Raw genomic sequence first — 23,574 nt, 5'->3', positions numbered from 1 at the left:
CGTCCCTGCCCCCCAGCCACCAAGACTGACACCACGCCAGGACCTTCTGTAGACAGCCCACCACCCCCCCAGCCACCAAGACTGACACCACACCAGGACCTTCTGTAGACAGCCCACCACACACACACACACACACACTCACACACATGCACTCAGATACACACACACACACACTCACACTCACACACACACACTCACGCACATGCACTCGGACACACACACTCACACACACACTCTCACAGTCACACACATGCACTCAGACACACACACACACTCAGACACACACACACGCACGCACTCAGACACACACACTCTCACACTCACGCACATGCACTCAGACACACACACTCACACAGACACACACTCACAGCTTTCTGCTTCCCCATCTCCTCACCGACAGGTGCAAACCGCTTTTCCCCTGAGCAGTCCGTGAACGTGCCTCCCTTTGTTTGAGCCCCGCTCATCCCTCAAGCCCCTCCAGGCTCACTCCTGCCCCCGTGACTCACTGGAATGGCTCACATTCAGGCCCCTCCACTGTGTAGCCTTCCACCGCCCACTCCCTGTGTGTTCTTCCTTTTTCCCTCGACATGGTTGTTCTGCAAGGGCCTGTTCGTCTGCTTACCTTCTCAGAGAACACCCCCCCCGCCGGCATGGTTTCCACTTCTCGGCTGACTCCCAAATCTCAACCTAACAACCTTCTCCCTAAATCGCAGAGCCAGCATCTTGCTCTTGTCCTGAACTTCACTTGAAGAACCTTAAAAATCAAACCAAGATGGAGTGACCTAAGCCAATACCACTAAAAACAAGAAGTCACCTTTGCCCCAAATAAAATTAAAGTTTAAAAATTATAGCCCTAAACTTTTTCCCCCAAAGCTAAAATTAGGTGCAGCTATAAAAATAAGGGACCCTATGCTTAGCTAGCTGCGACACTTGTGCCTGGCTGTGCTAAGACCTAACCCAGTTTGTATGCCTCCTAATACTCAAATAACGGTGTGGGAAGCAGGACGCCGCTCTCCCACCAGGGGAACAAAGGGAGCGAGACGTCGTCCCCCTCAGGGTGAACAAGATGACGCTGGCAGGGAAAGGAACTGCTGAAGAAGTAAACAACAAAATGGCGACGAGGTGCATGCCTCCCATGTGATCCGGTAGCTGATTGGATAGAAGACGCGTGCCTTTCACACGATCAGCTCACGGATTGGACTGCTGTGTGCATGGCCTCCCATGTGATCCCGTAGCTGATACGCATGCCCTTCACATGATCAGCTCGCGGATTGGACTGCTGTGTGCATGGACACTATAGTGCTTTTGATTGGTCGCTGTGGGTATATAAACCGTGTGGCTTTGTGCTGGGGGCGCTCTCCGGACTCCCGAGTTCAGGAGGCCCGTCTGCGCAGACGCCGAATAAATCCTCTTGCTTTTGCATCAGCTGGTCTGGACTCTGAGTCTTTGGGGTGTGCCTCTCGACGTGTTAGCATCCTCGCTCAGAGGGTCTAACACAGTGAGTTCACTGGAATCAGGTAACCATGTCTTTGTTCAGGGGAATGACTCAATCACATCAGAATACGCCAAATGGATAAAAAAGCTGGGCCAGAAGGCCCAAGAGAGCCATAAGGTATCGCAAGAGGATGTGGCAGAAAGCGGAACAGCACGTGAAGTCTCCCTACCTTGAAGGGTGGGCTAGTGTCACTCGGCCTTGCAGAAAAGTCAAAGGAAATGATGAGATCGACCCCTCTCTGAGGTCTCAGGATCAAAGGGTAGGGCAGGTTGAACGTCAGCCCGCTGTCCACGACGTGAATCTTTTTACTTTTCACATCCAAGGGCTCATATATCCGCTCGAATTCGTCAGGATCTAAACAGAAAGACAAGAATGAATTAGATGATCGCGTGGCCTTATTTAAGACAGAATAATGTCTGCTGCAACTTGAGAATCCCCACGGGGTTAGGCCCTCAGGCTCCAGAGGCAGGAAGCTGGGCCCGAGTCCAACTTTGGCAAGTGTCGGTCAAGTACCGTCTTTAAGCTTTGATTTCTTCATCTGTGACATCGGGATAAAAGTAATCATCAAGTGAGGATTAGGGGGACAATACATGGAAAGCACTTAGCTCTGGCCCCGGTTTTAAGGCTAAGCTATGATCCCTTTAATAGTATTTCTCATTTTACATAGGTCTCTGCTGACTTAAAAGCACTTCCTCATATGCTACTTTGTAAGTGCTTCTTGTAGCAGACAGGCGAGGTAGAGGACGATTCTGAATGGACTGTGAAACAAGTCAGAAGTCACCCCTGAAGTGGCGTGACTGGAGAGTGGCAGAGGGTGAACACAGCCACATCACCTCTCTTGCTGGAGGCAGCTTTCCCCTCCAGAGGGGAGCCCAAGAACCTATAACCCAGCCAACACTCCAAGCACGCGGCCGGTGTTGTCTCCCACTCTCCAGGTACAGCAGCTGCGCACTGAAGAAGTCAGGGAGCAGCGCTGCTCTCTGAGGCTTCCGTCTGGGAACGCTGCCCGTAAGGCAATGAACAGACGCAGTCAGGAGACAGGCAGTGACAGAGCGATGAGGCGAACAACACGGGCAAGTATGATGAGGAATGACTCCAGCGATTGGTTGGAGGTTGGGGGAAGCTTCTCTGAGTAGAAAGCCTTGAGCTTCTATAATGAGCTGAAGCATAGCTGTACAGGACTGGAGGCCTAGGATGTGGGGAGCCAGGGATGTTTGCAGGCAGAGGAAGGAGGCAGGACAAGGGCCTACAGACAGCAAGATTCCATGTTTAAGAAACCCAAGGAGGCGACATATAGGAGGAAGACGAAATGAGATGACTGGGGTCTGATCTAACACAGGATGTGGAGATCATCAATTTGATGAAAAAAATAACACTAACGATGCACCAGTCATCACATTTGGGTGCAGTGCTTCTAATTCACTTTGCAGGGGAAGAAGTATGACCAGAGTTGAGCCAAAGGAAGTGCCGTGTGCACCTGCTTTGCTGTCTCCTGCTCCACAAACTTGCTCCCCACCCCCCATCAGAGAGAAGGCTGGCAAAGCTCATGAGTACCCCTACTGTGGTATTAAAGCAATATATGACTGTGGTGTATGACCTCTGAGTATTTATTTACTTGTTCATAGGAAAGGCAAAGTGACAGAGAGAGAGGGAGAGAGAGATATTCCAACTACCGGTTCACTCTCCAATGACCAGGGCTGGGCTGAGCCGAAGCTAAGAGCCAGGAGCTTCATCCAGGTCTCCTAGGTGGGTGCAGGGGCCCAAGGACTGGTCATAATCTGCTGCTTCTCAGGTGCACTAGCAAGGAGCTAGATAGGAAGTGGAGCAGCCTGGAGAGGACACAGCATCCACACTGGATGCTGGCATAGCAGGCGGCGGCTTTACAGCCATGCCACAATACTGGCCCCTCTGAGAGAACTTTTAAATCCCATTTGGTAAGCATTGAAAAAACTAGAGGGTTGAGCAACCTGTGTTTATCATATGGATCAATCCCTTCTGGCCAGCAGCTCAACATCACTGCTGTAACCTTCAGGATAAATGGACAGTAAGTACAGTTTCTTCAATGTGTTGCAAAGGACATAGTTTTCTCAGATGTAAATACATGTTTGATATACAAATAAGAGTTCCATAATCAAACAGATTTGAGAAAGGCAAGATTCAACAGCATAAAAGCACTAGCCAGTTATGCTATATCATGTTCTTATCTGGCCACTATCCTCTGTACTATGCCTGGGACAGCACGTGGTCTGAAATCACTACTGATCTTCACAATAACTCTGAAGGAGAGGGATCACCGCTATCGCTACTTCATGAGTAAATTAAGGCTTCTGCTAAGTAACTTCTCAGGATTGTTCACCTAATAACTGGCCCCAAAGATTCAAAGCCAGTCTGCTTGCAAAGTGCCATACTCAAGGCACCTTCAAGTAGGATTAAACTCAAGAAGGCAGCCCCAGTGCTTTGTAAAGAAGGAGGCAAATTTGGCAGTTTTTCCAAATTTACTTGAACTTGAACCCAATTTACTGTATAACAACTTCTACTGAAATGCTATAGGAAGCTGGATGAGCACCAGGGCAGAAGGTAGTTGAAAGCATACGAGGTTTCCATCGGGTTCTCTGAGAGGCACAGAAACATTACTGTTTTATGTAGCATTTCCTTAGAGCTGGTCAGCTGTGATGGTCATTTTATAAACACATCACACAGATTCAGTTTATAATGGACAAATATTTTGATGTCTGTGTTTTGAGTCTTGATTTCTTATTCCAGCTGGTGTGTGTCACAGTAAATAACATAAACACAAAAGTAAACAGGAAAGAAGTTATGTAACTAATGAAGAGCTTTTCCAAAATTAGTTCCTATAGGTATAAAACTATTTGGCAGTAAGCTAATGAGGGGGTTTTATCTCATTTCTCTTTGTTTCCTTTTCTTTTCTTTTTTATTTATGTATTTGAAAGGCACAAGAAGAGAGAGAGAGAGGTCTTCCATTCACTGGTTCACTCCCCCAGACGGCTGCAACAGCTGAAGCTGAGGCAATCCGAAGCCAGGAGCCAGAAGAGCCAGGAGCTTCTTCTGGGTCTCCCACACGGTGCAGGGGCCCAAGGACTCTGGTCATCTTCCACTACTCTCCGAGGCCATAGCAGAAAGCAGAGACCGGTACTGGAATCAGAGCCCATATGGGATGCGGGCAATGCAGGCAGCAGCTTTACCTGCTATGCGATGGCGCCAGCCCTTTTTGTTTTCGAAAGATAGTCTCGCAAGGTGAAATAATAGGCACAAAAACAGTGTGGTTTTTTCTCATTTTAGATTGAGAATTTGTTTTGATTCAAAGATACTCAAATTTTAATTTGTATAAACAAAGTCACCACAAAACTAGAAAGTAAAATTTTTTAACATTATATCTAAATTAACATCTACCTATGTTTTTACATGAAAGGATGCACAAAATTAAGAGAGGAATTGTCTTAATGATTGATAAATTGTGGCATTTTATCTGTATAATAGAAACTTTAGTAAAGACTTATGAACCAAAATGATTCCAGATGTGATCAATCTTTCATTCCAGACATATGAATATTCTAAAACTTGGAAACAACCAGGGAGAAATAAACATGATCTATCCTGCTGGGGTCTTGTGTCTGAGAAAGCACTAACTCCTTCCAAAAACTCAGTCTAGAATTCACTCAGGGCATTGTTGGCCACATGGAAGTTATTACTGAAATCAGTACTCCACAGTTTCTTAACTGAATGAATATAAAGTATGCAAAATATAATTTTAATGAGATATGCAGAAAACTAAAGTTAATTTCTTTACAAAGATCATTCATTTTACTGAAACAGTATTTTACACTTTGTGTTTCTGTGTGGGTGCAAACTGATGAAATCTTTACTTAATATATACTAAATCGATCTTCTGTATATAAAGATAATTTAAAATGAATCTTGATGTGAATGGAATGGGAGAGGGAGTGGGAGATGGGAGGGGTACGAGTGGGAGGAAGTTATGGGGGGGGGGGAAGCCACTGTAATCCATAAACTGTACTTTGGAAATTTATATTTACTAAATAAAAGTTTAAAAAAAAGATCATTCATTTAAAACAATTTTAAGATAGGACATTTTAAAGTATCTCAACAAAAGAAGTATGTAGTCTATTTAACATCCCATTTGGGGGCAATTAATATTTTCTTTCTTTCTTCATGTGATTTTATAAACACCATCCATAAGTCTTCTTTCAAAAGGAACTTAATGAATAAAGGAGTCAGAGAATGCGCTGGACAAGTATTTGCTCCCCAAGCCCACCAGAGTGGGAGAGAACACCCATGTTCAACCCACGGTCCCCACCAGAGTGGGAGAGAACACCCACGTTCAACCCATGGTCCCCACCAGAATGAGAGAGAACACCCACGTTCAGCCCACGGTCCCCTCCAGAGTGGGAGAGAACACCCACTTCAACCCACGGTCCCCTCCAGAGTGGGAGAGAACACCCACGTTCAACCCATGGTCCCCCCCAGAGTGGGAGAGAACATCCACATTCAACCCATGGTCCCCTCCAGAGTGGGAGAAGAAAAAACCCACTCAACCATGGTCCCCTGCAGAGTGGAAGAAAACACCCACGTTTCAGACCACGGTCCCATCCAAAGAGGGAGAGAACATCCACTCAGCCCACAGTCCCCTCCAGAGTGGGAGAGAACACCCACGTTTAACCCATGGTTCCCTCCAGGGTGGGAGAGAACAACCACTCAGCCCACGGTCCCCTCCAGAGTGGGAGAGAACACCCACGTTTAAGACCACGGTCCCCTCCAGAGAGGGAGAGAACACCCACTCAGCCCCAGTCTCAGTCTGCAGCAGGGCCCCTGGTGAGCCTGCGTCTTTGCTGACTTGCAGATCCATCAGACCCAGGCCTGCTGGTCTCCGTTTCACCTGCTTTTCTGTCACGATTCACTGAAGCACCTGAAGCTTCCATCAACAAAAACTTAGAGTGAGAACTTTGAAATGATTCCAATCCTCATGAAGGCAGAGATTCTATCTGTCCTGTTGAACACTGGACCCCAAGAACCAGGTGCTCTATAAATACTACGTGAATGCAACAAGGAAAAGGCGGAAGATGAAAATGAGAACAATCTGAAGGAAACTAACAGAGGTGAACATTCCCCAAGGTTGCCACACACAGCCAACAAAATCACAGAAAGCTCCATTTGCGTTTCAGATCATCAACAAAGAACTGTTTAATGTAAGTGCATCTCAAATGTCGCGAGGACTATACATCTATATTGCATAGAGTACAGATGCTTAAAATTCAAATAGTACTGGGCATTCTGTATTTTATATGGCAATCCACATAACACCAAATCTACAGAAAACATTGCAAAACTACCAGGAAGTTGTTAAATGTGGAATGCAGAGCACGTGCTGTGCAAACCGCAGGAGGAGCAGCGCTGGCTGATGCAATCAAAACAATAGCGTGAAAGATATAATGGAGTGTACACAAAGAAACTTCCACTTTTGCATCATCACGACAGTGACTAAGAAAACCCGGGCAAAGGGAAAGCCGTAGGAGCAACATCAAGAGACTGTGTCCCAATCCCAAAGCCACGGAGCGATCTGGGGCAGATGACAGAATCACCTTCTCCGGCCTCTCTTTTCTACACAGTAAAATAACTGAAGATCCCTTCTGCTGTTCTGAGAGTACAAGGTGTTTCTTTAAGCCTTTCATCTTTCGTCTGGAAAGCTGACGTTTCTAGAGGTCACATTCAGTTGGTACTGCAATGGCAATAACAAGCATAACCACGTGCCACAAAACAAGAAAAATGAAGTCACTGGATGGCCAAATGTATTTCTTTTTGGGTGAATTTTTTTAAGTAGACGTTCACTTTATCACGAAGAGACCTTTGCTACAGTTCATGTCAATGGGCTTGTAGTGCAGGTACACCATAGGACATACGTCATCTCCTAGAGTTTGAAGCCACAACCATAATACCAAGTAGCCTGCATTTGTGCTCACCTTATTTAAACAACAGGCGTCACTTGTGCTTTTGCAATTTGCCTTCAGGCCAAGCAGCAAATAGAAACAACGCTATCAAAACGACCACACAGTCGAAAGCCATATCCTAACTCTCACAAGAGGTACTACCCTTAAACAAAGATCAGTAGGAAGCTTTTTGAGAAAGTATCTGATTTACGTTTTGATAGTGTCCTGTCAGTGTTCTCAGCCAGAACTGATGGACAGTAGAGGGAAGATGATGGTCTGATGAAAGACATAAATGCACTATGACAGGTCAGCCACCAAAGCAAGGAACTAAGTCATACGGGGAATTATTCTTGGAGGTTTGGCCGAGTGAGAAACCTGAACGTGGCGAGGTTCCTACAGGGTAAGACAGTCACTGAACCTTGCCAAGGACGGAAGGGGCCAAGGGGCAGGGCAGTGTGGGCTGGCTACCTCAGCTCCATTCCAGCCCTTCTGTTACACACGGGACTGCCCCGCCCCAGGGCGCCGGCCACCCTGAGCTCCGGTTCTGCCCCAGCCCAGCCTCTGCCAAGGGCAAACGCCCACATGAGGTGAGACCCAGGAGGACGTGAGACAGAGGCACGGCTTCTGCTCCTGCCGCTGCCGCTGCCAAGCTCAGATGTGGAGGCGTTGGTGGGGATAGTTCTGAAGTGTTTTTGGAGTCATTCCTGGAAGCTCAGCCTAGAGCTTTCTCCTCCTCGAAGCCTTGGAACAATTTTGTAAACACCCAATTCCCCTCTTTAAACCCTCTGCAGCTAAATGAGACAGCAGGTTTCCTATCTTGTGCAAGCGAGGCTGATCAAAACAGGGAATCTAAGGACTCTGCCAGTGTTTTGGTGGAAGTTTTCTACATCGGCATAACTAGGCTAGCTCCTGTTCACGGTAGCCTTTCTCTTCAAAACAAAAACCATAAAAGTAGTTATTTGAACCCACTCACACATTAAATGCATGTGGCTGTACCCTCAACATGTGGTAATGATAACTTAATGATAATTAAAATGCCTCATCCCCAGAGAAAGCTCTCCTGAACCGGCTTGCACTGATTCTATGTCGTGGACTTGCCTGCCACAGCCGCATCCAGTTCGTCATCATCAAAGGATTCCTGTGTGAAGTCCCGCAGGGGAGACAGTGGGTACGAGGTGTTGAGATTCAGGCCCAGCATGAAGTTGTGCACCTTGCCCGCGCGGCCTTCTCTGGTGTTGAATAGCGCCGAGTCACTCACTAAGGCCATGAGCATGCGATGGACCCAACTTGCCTGATGATCATTCTGATATTCTCTCTCTGCGTCTTCACTTTCCGTGCCTAAGGAGAAAGAAAAGATCATTGTGCAGGCATCATTTTCGGGTAGTTGAATTCTAAAGGTAACCATGAAGCTCTATGATTTCTGACTGGACATTCATTCACCTATACACAGGAACCTAATCAATATCTGCAATAATCATGTTTCTTCTTTTTCTAAGATTTATTTATCTATTCGAATGGCAGAGTTAGAGAGTTAGAGTTAGAGTTAGAGTTAGAGTTAGAGTTAGAGTTAGAGTTAGAGTTAGAGTTAGAGTTAGAGTTAGAGTTAGAGTTAGAGTTACAGTTAGAGTTACAGTTAGAGTTAGAGTTAGAGTTAGAGTTAGAGTTAGAGTTAGAGTTAGAGTTAGAGTTAGAGTTAGAGTTAGAGAGAGAGGAAGATCTGTTGATTCACTCCCCAAACAGCCACAATAGCTGGAGCTGGACCAGGATGGAGCCAGGAGCCAGGATCTACAACCAGGTCTCCCATGTGGGCCATCTTCTGCTGCTTCCCAGGTGCAGTAGCAGGGAGCTGGATAGGAAGTAGATCAGCTGGGACTCAAACCTATGCCCAGATGAGATGACGGCCCTGCAGGAGGCATTTAAAGCCACTGTGCCACAACACTGGCCTCAATAACTTTTCTTGTTAGTTTACCTTTTCCTATGGCCGGTGTGGAGGTTATGTTCTTCACATTACTATCTGGTCTGTTCTTAGGTTTCCAAGTAAACTTCTTCAATTTTCCCTTCCCGGGGGCTTTCCTTCCTTTTCCCTGACTTCACGCAGACACGCTCAGATGGAAAATCCCCAGCAGCCAATTGTATTCTCTACATCATCTATGTTTCTTTAAGAAATCTCATCCTGTTTAATAATCCAGGAATTACACAAACTGTGGACAGCTGAAGGATTCAACGTCCACTTGCTGCTCATAAACACCTGACCTGTCACTTCATCCTTACATATGAGGTGAGGGGATTTAAAACCCTGTCATTTAAACTACTGCCTGAAAATGCTGTAACATTCAGCAGTCATCCCAAAGAGGCAGTTTTAAATGGCCCTCACCTTAAAGCCTAGGTACATCACCACCACAGGGCGGCTGTCCAAGGCTGTCGAGAGCACCGGCTCCAGGAATCCCCTGTCCGCACTTAGCACCCACCCTCTTGCCCCATCTCTCCTTTCACTTTGCCATCAGTGCGTCTCATGGGGTTGCTGCGGGGATTAGTGGAGTTTGTGCAGGCATGTATTAGGAAGGTTCCCAGAAGGTGCGTGGACCACACTAAATTCTCCACATGTTATTCTTTCTTTCTTTTTTATTTATTTTTTTTATTTTTTGACAGGCAGAGTGGACAGTGAGAGAGAGAGAGACAGAGAGAAAGGTCTTCCTTTGCCGTTGGTTCACCCTCCAATGGCCGCCGCGGCCGGCGCACTGCGGCCGGCGCACCACACTTATCCGATGGCAGGAGCCAGGTACTTCTCCTGGTCTCCCATGGGATGCAGGGCCAAAGTACTTGGGCCATCCTCCAATGTACTCCCTGGCCACAGCAGAGAGCTGGCCTGGAAGAGGGGCAACCGGGATAGAATCCGGCACCCCAACCAGGACTAGAACCCGGTGTGCCGGCTCCGCAAGGCGGAGGATTAGCCTAGTGAGCCGCGGCACCGGCCCACATGTTATTCTAACAGGTGTAGCAGCAGCGCCAGTGTACTCAGCATTTTCAGTACTCCGTATTCATGATCCATGTCGAGGGATACTGAACTGGAGTCTACTGTCACCTGTCTACCCTATCATGTCCTGATTTCTGGGGACCCGGTATAGGCAAATACATGCATATAAGATGACTGTGCATGTGTGTGAGAAAAGAGAAACTACATTCAAACCTCACAATTTCCAATAAATGTAAGCTAAATATGCATAAAACCACAGTAAATACTGATTTTCATCTTCACAAAGGTTAGCTGGTCTGTACTGAGTAAAGGAGGGATCTTTCTTTTGGTTCAGTCCAGATGATTGCATATTCACTGGAATATTCTTACTTCCTTCTCCCACACTTTTCTAGTGCCAAACATGACAAATATCTTTCACTACAAGTCAGGCTTAAAATGAGTTACTTTGTTTCCCCAGCTACACAGGATATGAATAAGACACTCAATTATTTCCAGAGCTGGGGCTTCATGTCATCACTGTTATGCAACAAGCCCCACTCTGCACCAGCAGAGAACGCATCTTGATGATCACTTGAAAACGGCAAGACTTAGTAGGCAACAGATAAACTGTGCTGGTTGCTCATCAGATAAAATACTAAGAGAAAATTTCAATTCACATAGTTTGTTACAGCTTAATGCCTTTGCCATTTTGGTGACTACAACAACTCCCTGAGAGCAGGTAGAAGACTGTAGCACATATTTGAAGAAAGTAAACTTGAGAACATCCAAAGATCCTCCCGAAAACATGACAAAAACAAAGGAGCCTCAAGAGAATAAAAAGGCAAGCCCCTTCCATGACAAATAACTTACAAAAATTTTTTTCCTGATGGACTATCATCCAAAATATACAAAGAACTCAAAAACTCAGGAATAACCAAGTTTAAAAATAGGTCAAAAATCCTCTCCAAAGAAGATGTACAGATGGCAAAGAATCATAGGGAGAGACGCTCCATAGCATATCTCATCAAGAAAATGAAACTAAATGATGAGTTATCTCTACGCCCCTATTAGGATGGCCGAAATCTGAGGCCTATGCTGCAGCACGGCTGGCTAAGCCACCGTCTGCAGTGTCGGCATCCCATGCGGGTGCTGGTTAAAGTCCTGTCTGCTCCACTTCTGATCCAGCTCCCTGTTAATGCATCTGGGAAAGCAGTGGAAGATGTCCCAAGTACTTGGCCCCTTGTACCCACGTAGGAGACCTGGAAAAAGCTCCTGACTCTGGCTCCTGGCTCCAGCCTGGCCCAATCCCACCTGTTGTGGCCACCTGGGGAGTGAAATCAACAGATAAAGGATTTCTCTCTGTGTCTCTGTCTCTCCCTCTTTTTCTCTCTTTAACTCAGTTTTTCAAATAAATAAATAAATCTTAAAAAAAAAAATACCAAAATCCACTTTGCTGGCAACACCAACAGGAAGCCTGATTCTTTGCTGGAGGTGGGTGTGGGGGAGGGATGCAAAAAGGTGCAGCCATGTTAGGAGACAGTTTAGAAGTTTCTTGCAAAACTAAATATACTATTAACATATGATATAGCAATTCTGCTCCTTGTTATATACCCACATTAACTGAAAAATTATGTCTACAAAAAAAAACCTGAACACAGATGGTTACTACAGTTTTGGTATCTGCCAAAACTTGACATCAAAATGTTCTCGGTTGACAAATGGATAAACAAACAAACTGTGGCACATCAGATAATACAATATCATTCCATGCTAAAAATAAATAAGCCATCTAGCTGTGAAACTACATAGAGAAAACTTAAATGCATATTACCAGATGAATCAAGCCAACTTGAAAAGGGTACATATTGTATGACTCCAACTCCAGGATACTATATTCTGGAAAATGCAAAACTACTGAGACAATAAAGATGCGTGCTTACCAGAGGGTGGGGAAGAGGGAGTGAGTGGGGGGCACAGAGGACTACAAGGTCAGGAAACTATTCTACTGAGTGTTGCAATGGTGGACACAAGTCATTATGCATTTTCCAAACTTCGGAATAGTCAACACAAAGAGGGAAGCTTCATGCCAACTATGGCAATGATGATGTATCAGTACAGGCTCACTGATGCCAACAAATGTGCCACACTGGATGGGGATATTTCTAGTATAGGAGACTGTGTGTTGGGAGAGAGCGAGCAGGGGACATAAGGAAACTCTGTATTTTCTGCTTAATTTTTCTTTGAACTTACAATTGGTCTTTAAAAAAAAAACTCTACTAGCTATATTGAGATCTAGTAAGAAAACCTCCAAAATATTCTAAATATCAAACTCCAATCTAGCTGGTAATAAAAGAAAGACAACCACACTCAAGGGGTCCTTGAACATCTCAGCTTTAAGAATCAGCCAGTACTGCGGAGGCCACCAAATGTACTGACCATCTGTAGCAGTTTTCCTAATAACTGACAAACCATTACCCTACTTATGCACTAGATCTTATACCAACACAGAATCAGTAGAAGGGAGAAGCCCATGATATCTGTTCCCTTAGCACCAGCTAGCTTCCTTCATAAAAATTCAAAATAAAATGAACTTGAACAACTCAAAAAATGTTTAAAAAAATTTTTAAATGAAGGAGCCAGAACTAAGAATCAGCTTCCTCACAGCAGGGTCCCTGTGGGTTCCTGCCAAACTGCGGCTGCTGTATGTCATCAGGACAGACCTTGGCCTTCATAAAGCTCACACAGCGCTGCACAGTGTGCACCAGCATTCCCCAGGAGTCACACTTTCTTCAACTTGTACAAACAAACTCATTTTACCAGGGATTGACAGTCCAACTATGAAAGCAGAACTTTACTTTTACTGCTAATTATGCAAAGACAAGACAGGCTCTTCCAATATCAATCCTATGCCTTGGGCAACTCATTAAGTTTTAGATAGGAAAGCATTTAATATTTTCTAAAATCTAGATGATTGTATTCAAACCGTTAATAGGGCAGGTCCACCCAGCTGTTATAAAGTTTTTATTTTGTTTGTTTATGTCTTGTTTCGTTTAACTACTGGGAACATTTTTATAAATGGTCATGTCAAAATACTGTGCCAGCCGGCACCGCGGCTCACTAGGCTAATCCTCCGCCTTGTGGCGCCGGCACACCGGGTTCTAGTCCCGGTCGGGGCGCCGGATTCTGTCCCGGTTGCTCCTCTTCCAGTCTAGCTCTCTGCTGTGGCCAGGGAGTGCAGTGGAGGATGGCCCAAGTGCTTGGGCCCTGCACCCCATGGGAGACCAGGAGAAGCACCTGGCTCCTGCCATCGGATCAGCGTGATGCGCCGGCCGCGGCGGCCATTGGAGGGTGAACCAATGGCAAAAAGGAAGACCTTTCTCTCTGTCTCTCTCTCTCTCTCACTGTCCACTCTGCCTGTCAATAAATAAATAAATAAATAAATAAAAATAAAAAATAAAAAAAATACTGTGCCAGATGTAAGATCTCTCCATTTTATCGTATAACTTCTCCAATATGACTGGCACCCACCTAATCCCTGACACAAATCCATAGCTGACTATGGTGACGCATGCCACTCAGAACTGCCTTGTTAGGATGGACAGGGCTCACTTATTCTAACAAATATGATAGGAAGCCTGTTCTTGATCAGTTCACCCCACTTCATCTCTAATCACTCCAACGAGGTGGAGGATTGGCCGCAGCACAGGTTCAGGAATGAAGTGAGAATATGTTTCTTCACACATTTCTTAACAGGAAGATTTTAAAGATGAAATTGTAATCTTCAAAGCCATCTAAACATATTCCCTAATCACAATGCCCATGCAGGGAAGCCCAACATCCTTATCTAGACAGGGCTTGGAGTAACCACCATCTCAGCTCTTCTGTTCCACTGAGATATCCGTGAGGGAACAAACAGGAAGGAAGCAGGGAGACGGAGCTGCTGCCTCTCCTCTCGTGGCTCAGGCTGCGCTCGGTCCCCTCCCAGCGGAAAGCCGCAGCCCCAGCCGTCTGGCGCTGTCAGAGAGGACGGCCGCCAGCAAGCCCAGGGAACCACGTAAGTGTTCATGTCTGCTCCTCGGGGTCTCGGCCAGAGAAGTGTCAGGCTGCCTTACCTTTGGGTTCCTGTGACTCATCATCACTATCCGAGCTGTCATTACTCACAATATGCTTTGCTGTTATATTTTCTGTGGAAACAAAACAAAAAAAAAAAAATTGAAGCATCTCAGATGTCAAAACTCTTAACTGAATTTACTGTGAAAAAGTACTGCAGAATGAGGTGGGTTGGAGCTACCAGTATGAATGTAAATCAATTAAATATATCTAGATTGATTAATCTACTAGTGTTTTCACATTTCTTACTGGAAAACAAATTTTCCAGGACATGAAAAATAAATTCATTTAACACATTCATTCTTAAAGGGGAGAATTTTTATTTGTCTATATTAATTCTGACAAGAAAAAAATCTAATTATAGCAAGTTCCTTAACACAGCAAAAAACACATATTTTTCTTCTATTAAATATTTTAGAATGTGAAGAACAGATTCTTCAAAATGAAAAAATATACTGATATAAATCACTTTTTGATTTTCAACAATACTGAAATCTGCCTATTGAAATGCACCATTTGGAATCAAGAACCTATCAAGAGGTCAGCTATAAAAATGAAAATAGCAACCATGAATCTTTTTATTTTTCAAAATACAGTAGCAAAATCTAGCATAAGTTGTTTTTTTTTTTTTCAAGGAAAGTGTGTCTAAATTGTAGGGTAAGTAAATCATTGTCATGATTACTGTTTGTCCTAATCACAGAAGTCAAACTTTCTTCAGACATAAATCCTCTCTCAATAGTGACTTTTCCCCCTTCCATTAGTCACTAGAATTTCCTTTTTAATTTCAAGAAATTAACTCCTGGGAGCCGGAGCTGTGGTGCAATAGTTTAATCCTCCATCTGCGGCACCGGCATCCTATATGAGCACCGGTTTCAGTCCTGGCTGCTTCTCTTCCAATCCAGCTCTCTGATATGGCCTGGGAAAGCAGGAGAGGATGGCCCAAGTGCTTGGCCCCTGCATCTGCATGGGAGACCCTGAAGAATCTCCTGGCTCCAGGCTTCGGGTCAGCTCAGCTCCTGCCATTGCAGCCACTTGGGTAGTGAACCAAGTAAGAAAACCTCCAAAATATCCTAAATATCAAACTCCAATGGAACACGGAAGATCTTTCTCTCAGTCTCTTCCTCTCACTGTCTATAACTCCACTTTTCAAATTAATAAATAAAATCTTAAAAAAAATAGAAACTAACAAAAAATTCTCAAATTTCATCGACAGAACCATTTTGGAGGTTTCGATCTCAGGGAAGCATGGGTACGATGGTTGGGTTCCTTATAATACTCTGTACATTTTTACTATACTCACATAAATGGCAGGTACACAAATGATCAATGGAAAGGCTAATAAAATCTTTTAAAAAATAAACAAGCTGGGGCTGGCATTGTGGTGTAGTGGTTACGATGCTCCCTGCAACACTGGCATCTCATACGTGTGCTAGCTTATGTCCCAGCTGCTCCACCTCCAATCCAGCTCCCTGCTAATGCACCCGGAAAAAGCTGCAGAAAATGGACCAACTGTTGGGCCTCTAACACCCAACTGGGAGGCCTGGATGAAGTTCCTGGCTCCTGGCTTCGGCCCAGCTCAGCTCTGGCCATTATGGCCATTTGGTCCATTAGCCAGCGGATCGATGATCTGTCTCTTCCTTTCTCTATAACTCTGCAGCTCGTGTTTTTTTGTTTGTTTGTTTGTTGAAGATTATTTATTTAAAAGGCAGAGTTACAGAGAGAGATGGAGAGACAGAGAGAGAGGTCTTCCATCCAGTGGTTCACTCCCCAAATGGCCGCAACAGCTAGAGCTGGGCTAGTCTGAAGCCATGGGCCAGGAGCTTTTTCCAGGTCTCTTACAGGGGTGCAGGGTCCCAAGCACTTGGGCCATCCTCTGCTGCTCTCCCAGGCACATTAGCAGGGAGCTGGATCAGAAGTGGAGCAGCCAGGACTCGAACTGTTACTCATATGGGATGCCAGGATTGCAGGTGGCAGCTTTACCAGCTATGCCACAATGACAGCCTTTTGTATTTTTTATTTTTTTTAATAAAAAGACTTAGTTTATTAGTTTGAAAGGCAGAGTGACAGAGGGAGAGGGAGAGACAAGAGAAAAAGAGATCTTCCATCCACTGTTTTACTTCTCAGTTGGCTCTAACAGCTGGGGCTGGGCCAAGCTAAAGCCAGGAGTATGGAATTCCATCTGGGTATCCCACATGAGTAGCAGGGGTCCAGTAACGTGGTCCATGATCTGCTGCCTTATCAGGAACATTAGCAGGGAGTTGGACAGGAAGTGGAGCAGCCAGGACTCCTATATGGGATACCAGCATGCAAGTGGTGGCTTAATGGGCTGTACCACAATGCCAGCCCCATAATAAATTCTAAAGGCATGATTTTAACTATGAGATTCAATAAAATCAAATGTTCACAGGCTATTACTATTATTCATTTCATTCATAACTACAACAACAAGTCTATTGTGTAGAAGAGGAGAGGTATTAGGAGATGATCCGCTCTGGGTATTATATACCTTACGTATGTTTCTGGTTCTACGTGTATTTTCTCTTTTTAAATATTTTCTTCTTTTTGTTTTGCTCATAATGGATACTCTGCTTTAAGAGATTATTCACTAAAATGTTATCTTCTCTGTAGGGAAGTTGTCCTGATACAGCCTGCTTCAGGCTCTGAGCGCATACGCTTGGGATCGCTACCGTTTATAACACACAGCTTCATATTTCAAGGGCACACATTGCTCACGTCTAAAACTCCTTGAAAAATCATTTCATCTAGAGTCACCTCAGTGAGGCTCAATTTACCTTAAGCCTTTTTTCAGAATGGAGAAACAAGCAGGAAAACAAGCCCCCTCTGAAGAGCGGCCGTGGACCTCGCTCAGCCAGAGGAGGGACAGTGCCCCAGAGCCGAGTCTCCCAGGAGGGCTCAGGACCCCTGGATCCGTTCTGGTTTCCTGACTCCATCCAAGGGGACAGGCATCCTGCTGACTCACGTCACCTCAGCGGCTCTCACTTCTGGAAGTCCCTCCATCTGACACAGCACAGGGACAGCAGCTGCCAGACTGCTGGCCTCAAGGGGAACTTCTCCACAAAGAGGCTTCTCAAAACCGTTAAGCAAAACCCTCCAACTTTCCCTTGGCCTTTAGCCATCGTCTCGCCCACCTGCAGATGTGTGATTCCAGTCCTACTCTCTTCCTGCCTTGGGAGAAAAACACAACAAACCCTGTTATCTGGATTATTCACAGAGAAGCAGCACAGGAAGAGGGCCTCCTAACATGTGGCTCTTCTTCTTTTTTTTAATGCTTACTCTTTTTGTCCCTTGAAGTTTTCACAGTCATGTAGAAGAGTTAGGTATTTCTGAAAACACTGCAGTTGAGAATGGGACATTCATCTGCCCTGCCTACAGTGCTCATTTAAATAAATCGGGTCGGACCATGTCACCATTTCACTCCTGGCCTTGCGGTGACCTCCACTCACAGGGTATGGTGGGCTCAAAAGTGCACCTGCCATGGCAGAGTGACGCTGGGGGGACAGGAGAGAGCTCGAGCACAAAGAGCCTTTTTTGTTTGCTTTTATTTATTTATTTTTAACATTTGGCTCAAGTTAAATCAGAAGGTTACTTTTCCTTCACTTACCAGGAACTATTCAAAAATACAAATGACACTCTTGAAGAAAATACTAAGGACTGTAGAAGTTCACTGCTCTAAATACAAATATCAACACCAAATAACAAAAGCATCCTGACAAGAGGAGTGCTAATGCTGTTTATAGACCATCTTCTAGTATTCTAATTAATGCCTTCTCTTCTGCATAGAAACCTTCATTACATCAAAACCCCTGCCCATGAGCAGAGTGCTCAAATCCTGCAGGAAGCTTTCTGCATCGATGTGCTCTCTCACATGACCTGACTATGGAGAAAGTCATTCCTGCTTTTCTGTTAGCTTCTCTGTTCTCAATAGAACTGTGTTACTTCACAAATGGAGACAAGAAAGTAGACAGTCGTACTGATTGCCCAAAGGCTACCTGTCCCTGGTCCTTGCTGGTCTGGCCAAATTCCTATCTAGCATTCCACGGCTTTTCTCTACCATCACTTAAAACAGCCATAACAATACTTAGTGTTGACTGCAATGCAGACGGCAAGGATTTTGGGAGATGCTGAATGTATGTTTCATTTTGTTTGCTTTTAGTCAAATTTTCATGTAAGAAAATATGTTTCTATAGTATACTAATGAATAAAAACCACCAGTCCTCACTTGAGTGTATTTATTTTTGTAAAGTTTTATGTAAATATCATTTTTATTATGAGCTAATGAGTTATATTCAAAGAAAATCATTATTTTTAGTTTACTAGCAGTGACTGAATTTCTTCCTTTCTTTGTAGTATAAATTAAATACACAGTGCTGGTAGAATTCTACTGAGCTAGAATTGAGGGGTAAATAAACTGTGACAAGCATGAATTTATCTTTAAGTGTCACACTTTGTTCAACTGTTGATGGAGCTTATCTTTAAGAAGCTACCCTTGTTTAATAAAAATAAAACTATATAACAAAAATAATATGCTAAGAAGTACAACAAGGCAAATGAATGGAGAGGCCCCAATATAAATTATTCTTAAGCACTAATGGGTTTTATGAATTCTACAATCTCAGTATCACAGTAACACTTATGGAGTAACTTACATATGATTTCTAGGAAATAGTTAAGTGGACTCAAGCAAATTATTGCTAAATTTTAAATAATTAAAATCTTTATGAATATTGAATATTCTCTCTATAACATATATCAATGTAGCATAATTTTTATACATGTAAGCACATTTTTACAATACCTAGTTCTTCCTCCATTGTGGAACCTTTATTATGTGAACCAGACACTCCCAAGACTCTGTTAAACAATATAGAAAAGGCACTTCCCCAGACACCTGAAATAAACCATACACAGAGAGTACAGAGAGTTAGTCAAAATATACCAGATTTTAAAATAGTCAAACAAATTAACAATTGGTTTTGATCACTTACCCATTAAGAAATGCAAGGGGTTTTCTTCATACTTTTTCACAACTGTTCCCATAAAAAATTTGCTTCCAAATAAGTCAGGAGCCATGAAAGTACCGTATTTAGCCATGCCAATCTCATATGGACTAAATTCAACCCAATCTGAAAGCATTTGAAACATAAGGCATTCCATTAACAGGAAAATGCTATAGAGATGTACACAGTTAATGAGCACTTCAACAATGTCATGATTACTCTCAATCATTTATTTAAAATACACAAACAAGGGGTGGACATTAGGCACAGCGGTCAAGTTGCTGCTTGGACTGACCATATCCTATATTCCCAGTGCCTGATTGGAGTCCCAGGCTCTCCACTTCAGATTCAGTTTCCTGCTAATGCACCTTAGGAAGCAGCAGATGATGGATCAAATACTTGGGCCCCTTCTAACCACATGGGAGACCCAGACTGATTTCTGGGCTCTTGGCTTTGACCATGCCCAACCCCAACTCTTGTGAGCATTTGGGGAATAAACTAATGAATGAAAGATATCTCTAGCTAGCTAACTCTACCTCTCAGTCTCTCTCTAACATTTTAGAAAATAATATTTAGAAAATATTTTAGAAAACACAAAATAAAAAATTTAAATAAAAACATAACCAAGTATTGACATTCTTGGCACTGTATAGAAGTCAGGAGAAAAGCTAAAAGCTAAATAAGATGAGAGGACACAAAATGATCCATTCTAATTTGCATGAATTGAATATCCTTTCCCATTTAAAAACTCAGACACCTTTATAAAGTCCAATTTAATTCTAAAGAATGGGAAACTGAAGGAGGTAGGAGAAATTAAAGACTCTCTGAAAGCACAAGTCTATAAAAATGGTAAAAACAACATTTTCTTCATTTTCACTTATTTTGTGTATTAACCACTAATTCTAGCTCACAAGTTCACACAAGAAAAAAGTTTTTATGCTGGAGGTCTTATAAATACATGGTCAACAGGGCACAGCCCAAGCAGAGTGTCTGGATTCAAACCCATTGTGCCCCTCAGTCAACTCACTTCCACACTTGGACACATCACACTTTAGGTGTCTTCATTCCCTAACCTATAGTGTGAGTAGAACCAGTAGGTAGGTAGTTTGTAGGGTTGTTTGAAGGACCCAATTCAGCAAGAAATGTAAGCAACTTGGAAGAAGGCAGCGTGTATTACAATCATTCACTAAAATGGCAGCTGCTATTGTATGTCATGTATCCTCCTGGTTACAACTGTATCTAAACCTTCTGAATCCAAATTAGCTGAACCCGAAGGGTCCAAAGAGAACTCCTGGTTTCTGACTCCCATTTCAACACTTGAGCCCCTTCAGTCTTTTGTTTCTTGGAAAATGGTATTATCTTTCCTACCACAGTTAACACTTCAGGATTACCCAAGGACGACTCTCCTCCCTTATAGCTCGCATCCCCAAAAACAAGTGTTATAGGCTGTATCCTTGAGCGTGGTTAGGACCTGGTCACGACCAGACCCGTACAGCTGGCCTGCTCTCTGCCCAGCTCCTCCACATTAGCCTCCTAAAATGCCTCCACTCGGTTCCCCTACTCCTCTTCTTGCCACTGCTTATGTTTTTTAAAACAAAAACCACAGCACACCAATGTGTTTCCAATGACTTCCCAATACAATGGAACTCCAGGCTCCAGGATGGCGTGGACTCACCCCACGTGCCCACGTCTCCGCAGCACTCTCCTGTCATTCTGCCTTGCTTATTCCACTTGAGAACACGGGCCCCTTGGGGCTCCTCACAGGGGCTGAACTCAGTTCCACCTCAGTGCCTCATCCTCGCGTTGCCTACTTGTTCCTCCTTGAGTGTTACTCCAGGGTCTTTGTGGGCGACCCTCTATAAAGTCCCACATCACCTCACTCACCCAACACAAAACGCTTTGTCCAACTTTTGGATCATTTTCTTTCTTTGAGAAATTATAATAGATCCATAACCTCTTTCACAACAATCCGAAACCCAAATAAAAACAGAATTCACATGCTCTTTTTGTTATTCGTTTGGTGGTAAAACCTGATCTGAACTCATTGAGAGAGTAACCACTGTTGAAATGAGGGAACACTCTTCTCATAAGCATGCTTTATGAAGGAAGTTAAAAATCACAGTTGTGACGAGATAATGCTACAGTTCATTTTCAATTATAGCAAAAGGCACATATAACCACGCTCAGAAAGTGATGTGCTTTATAATGATTTATGTGGAGTTAGTGAGCTATGACTAGCCATGAGTCAGCAGCTATTAGGAAAATTCCTGTGTCAGGGCACATAGTTGCTATCTCTGAATTCCACACCTATCTTGGGACCTGGAACATAAGCCTCCTAGGGCCAATTTTTATAGTGACCACTTCTTCATCACTGCTGTGTCTGTGCACATAGCAACCAGGGGTTCTCTCAAGAGCTAAGCTACACGGTCCACTCACAGGAGAGGTGAGGATGCAGCTACTGCTGTCCCGCGGCTGACTCACGCATTTCAGCTGAAACCTTTCCTCTGCACGTCTGTCGCTCACGGCCCACTTCCTGTGCGGCACTTACACAGGGTGCTGTCATCACCTCCCACCGCACTGCCCCTCCTGGCCCAGCCCCTACTTCTGTAAACTACACTCTCACAACCCAGACAGGTCGTTTGGTTTTTTGTTGTCTTTTTCTGAAACCACTGTTTTACTCCATCAAACCGGTCATTACCTCCCCACCGGTGACTTTCAGGTCTTTCAGACCCATCTGCTCTTTTACTTCCTTATCAGTGTCTCCCTACTCCCAGACCTCATTGCAAAAGGCCAGACACATCCCTGCTTTCAGTTGCTTTCCTTAGCCATACACCATGAGTCATCAAAGTGCTTTTTTCAGTAGTGCTGCTCAAATCATTTTATTGCTCTGCCCCAAGGCATTAAATATTTTCCATTATCATCAAAATTAGGTAAAACAATTTCTGCCTGGAATTCAAATCTTTCCATAGCTTAGCTCTAAGGTTTTACCCAAATATACCCCTTATTCTTCACCAGTGTGTGCACAATTCCTGGGCTGGTTGTTTTTTAGTGACTTACAAAACAAACAAGAAACAAAAGTTTCCTGTGAACATTTTTTGTAACATTTCCACAGAAAGATGGATTTTAACCTCCACTTGATAGATTCTTCCAAGTTCACCTTGAATTCAAATCCTATCACCCCTATAAAGTCTTTCTTGGACCTGTACTAAATCTCTCTATTACCCTTACCAGGTATAAATACCTTATCAAATAATAATATTCTAGGTGTGTGACAGTAATTTACCATGTTTTATTTTTCTCTCCTTAAGTGGGATTGTAACTTTCTTGAAAAGTACTATGTTTTACTGCTATCATTCCTGCCAAAGAATTTAGCATGATGCAGAGCCCACAACCATAAGTCATGCTCAGTAAACACAATTTACTCAGCAATGGACATTTTTAAATGAAAGTTCTAAGTCCTCCCAGCAACGTAGTAGAGTGGAGGAGCCAGAAGGACTTAGCAGTTGAAACACTGATGTTTATTTTTTGAAAATTTTCCAAAAGGAAAGGTATTTAAAATTATTCCACGGGAGAAGAGAAACATTCTGTGGTATTGAAGTCCAGTTGTTGATAAGACTTCTGGAAGTTAATTTGGCTCTTTGATATTTTAAATATATTTCAGAGATTATGTGAATGTTTTCCTCTATATAACCATTTTCAAACTAAGAATCTTCAGAAGGAGTAAGTATGGATACGTCTCCATTCTTTTTTTTTTTTCCCTCAGTAACTCAGGTAAAGCTACTAAAACTCACAGAAGATGCACCTGAACATGTTCATCTGGATACAAGACCCATGCGACTAAGGGAGGACACAGGGGCCGGCGCTGTGGCGTAGCAGGTAAAGCCACCGCTTGCAGTGCCGGCATCCCATATGGACAATGGTTCAAGACCCAGCTGCTCCATATCCCATCCAGCTCTCTGCCATGGCCTGGGAGCACAGAAGATGACGAAGACCTTGGGACCCGCATGGGAGGCCTGGAAGAGGCTCCTGGCTCCT

The 23,574-nt window shown here is 43.9% G+C and overlaps 1 protein-coding gene across 1 annotated transcript in view; it reads right to left on the bottom strand.

Annotated features, from left to right (window-relative positions):
* Positions 1 to 23,574, bottom strand: part of PLA2G4A (phospholipase A2 group IVA) — a gene marked incomplete in the record, with an annotated part of 115,264 nt that overhangs the window by 18,084 nt on the left and 73,606 nt on the right. Inside the window, 5 exon segments of the mRNA NM_001082072.1 lie at positions 1,665 to 1,849; positions 8,557 to 8,796; positions 14,524 to 14,595; positions 19,338 to 19,430; positions 19,528 to 19,665. Coding sequence (NP_001075541.1) covers positions 1,665 to 1,849; positions 8,557 to 8,796; positions 14,524 to 14,595; positions 19,338 to 19,430; positions 19,528 to 19,665 — 728 coding nt within the window.

This window comes from Oryctolagus cuniculus, chromosome 13 (genome assembly GCF_964237555.1).
Source record: "Oryctolagus cuniculus chromosome 13, mOryCun1.1, whole genome shotgun sequence".
NCBI classification, from domain to species: Eukaryota; Metazoa; Chordata; class Mammalia; order Lagomorpha; family Leporidae; genus Oryctolagus; species Oryctolagus cuniculus.
This window is presented reverse-complemented; position numbering and strand designations above follow the sequence as displayed.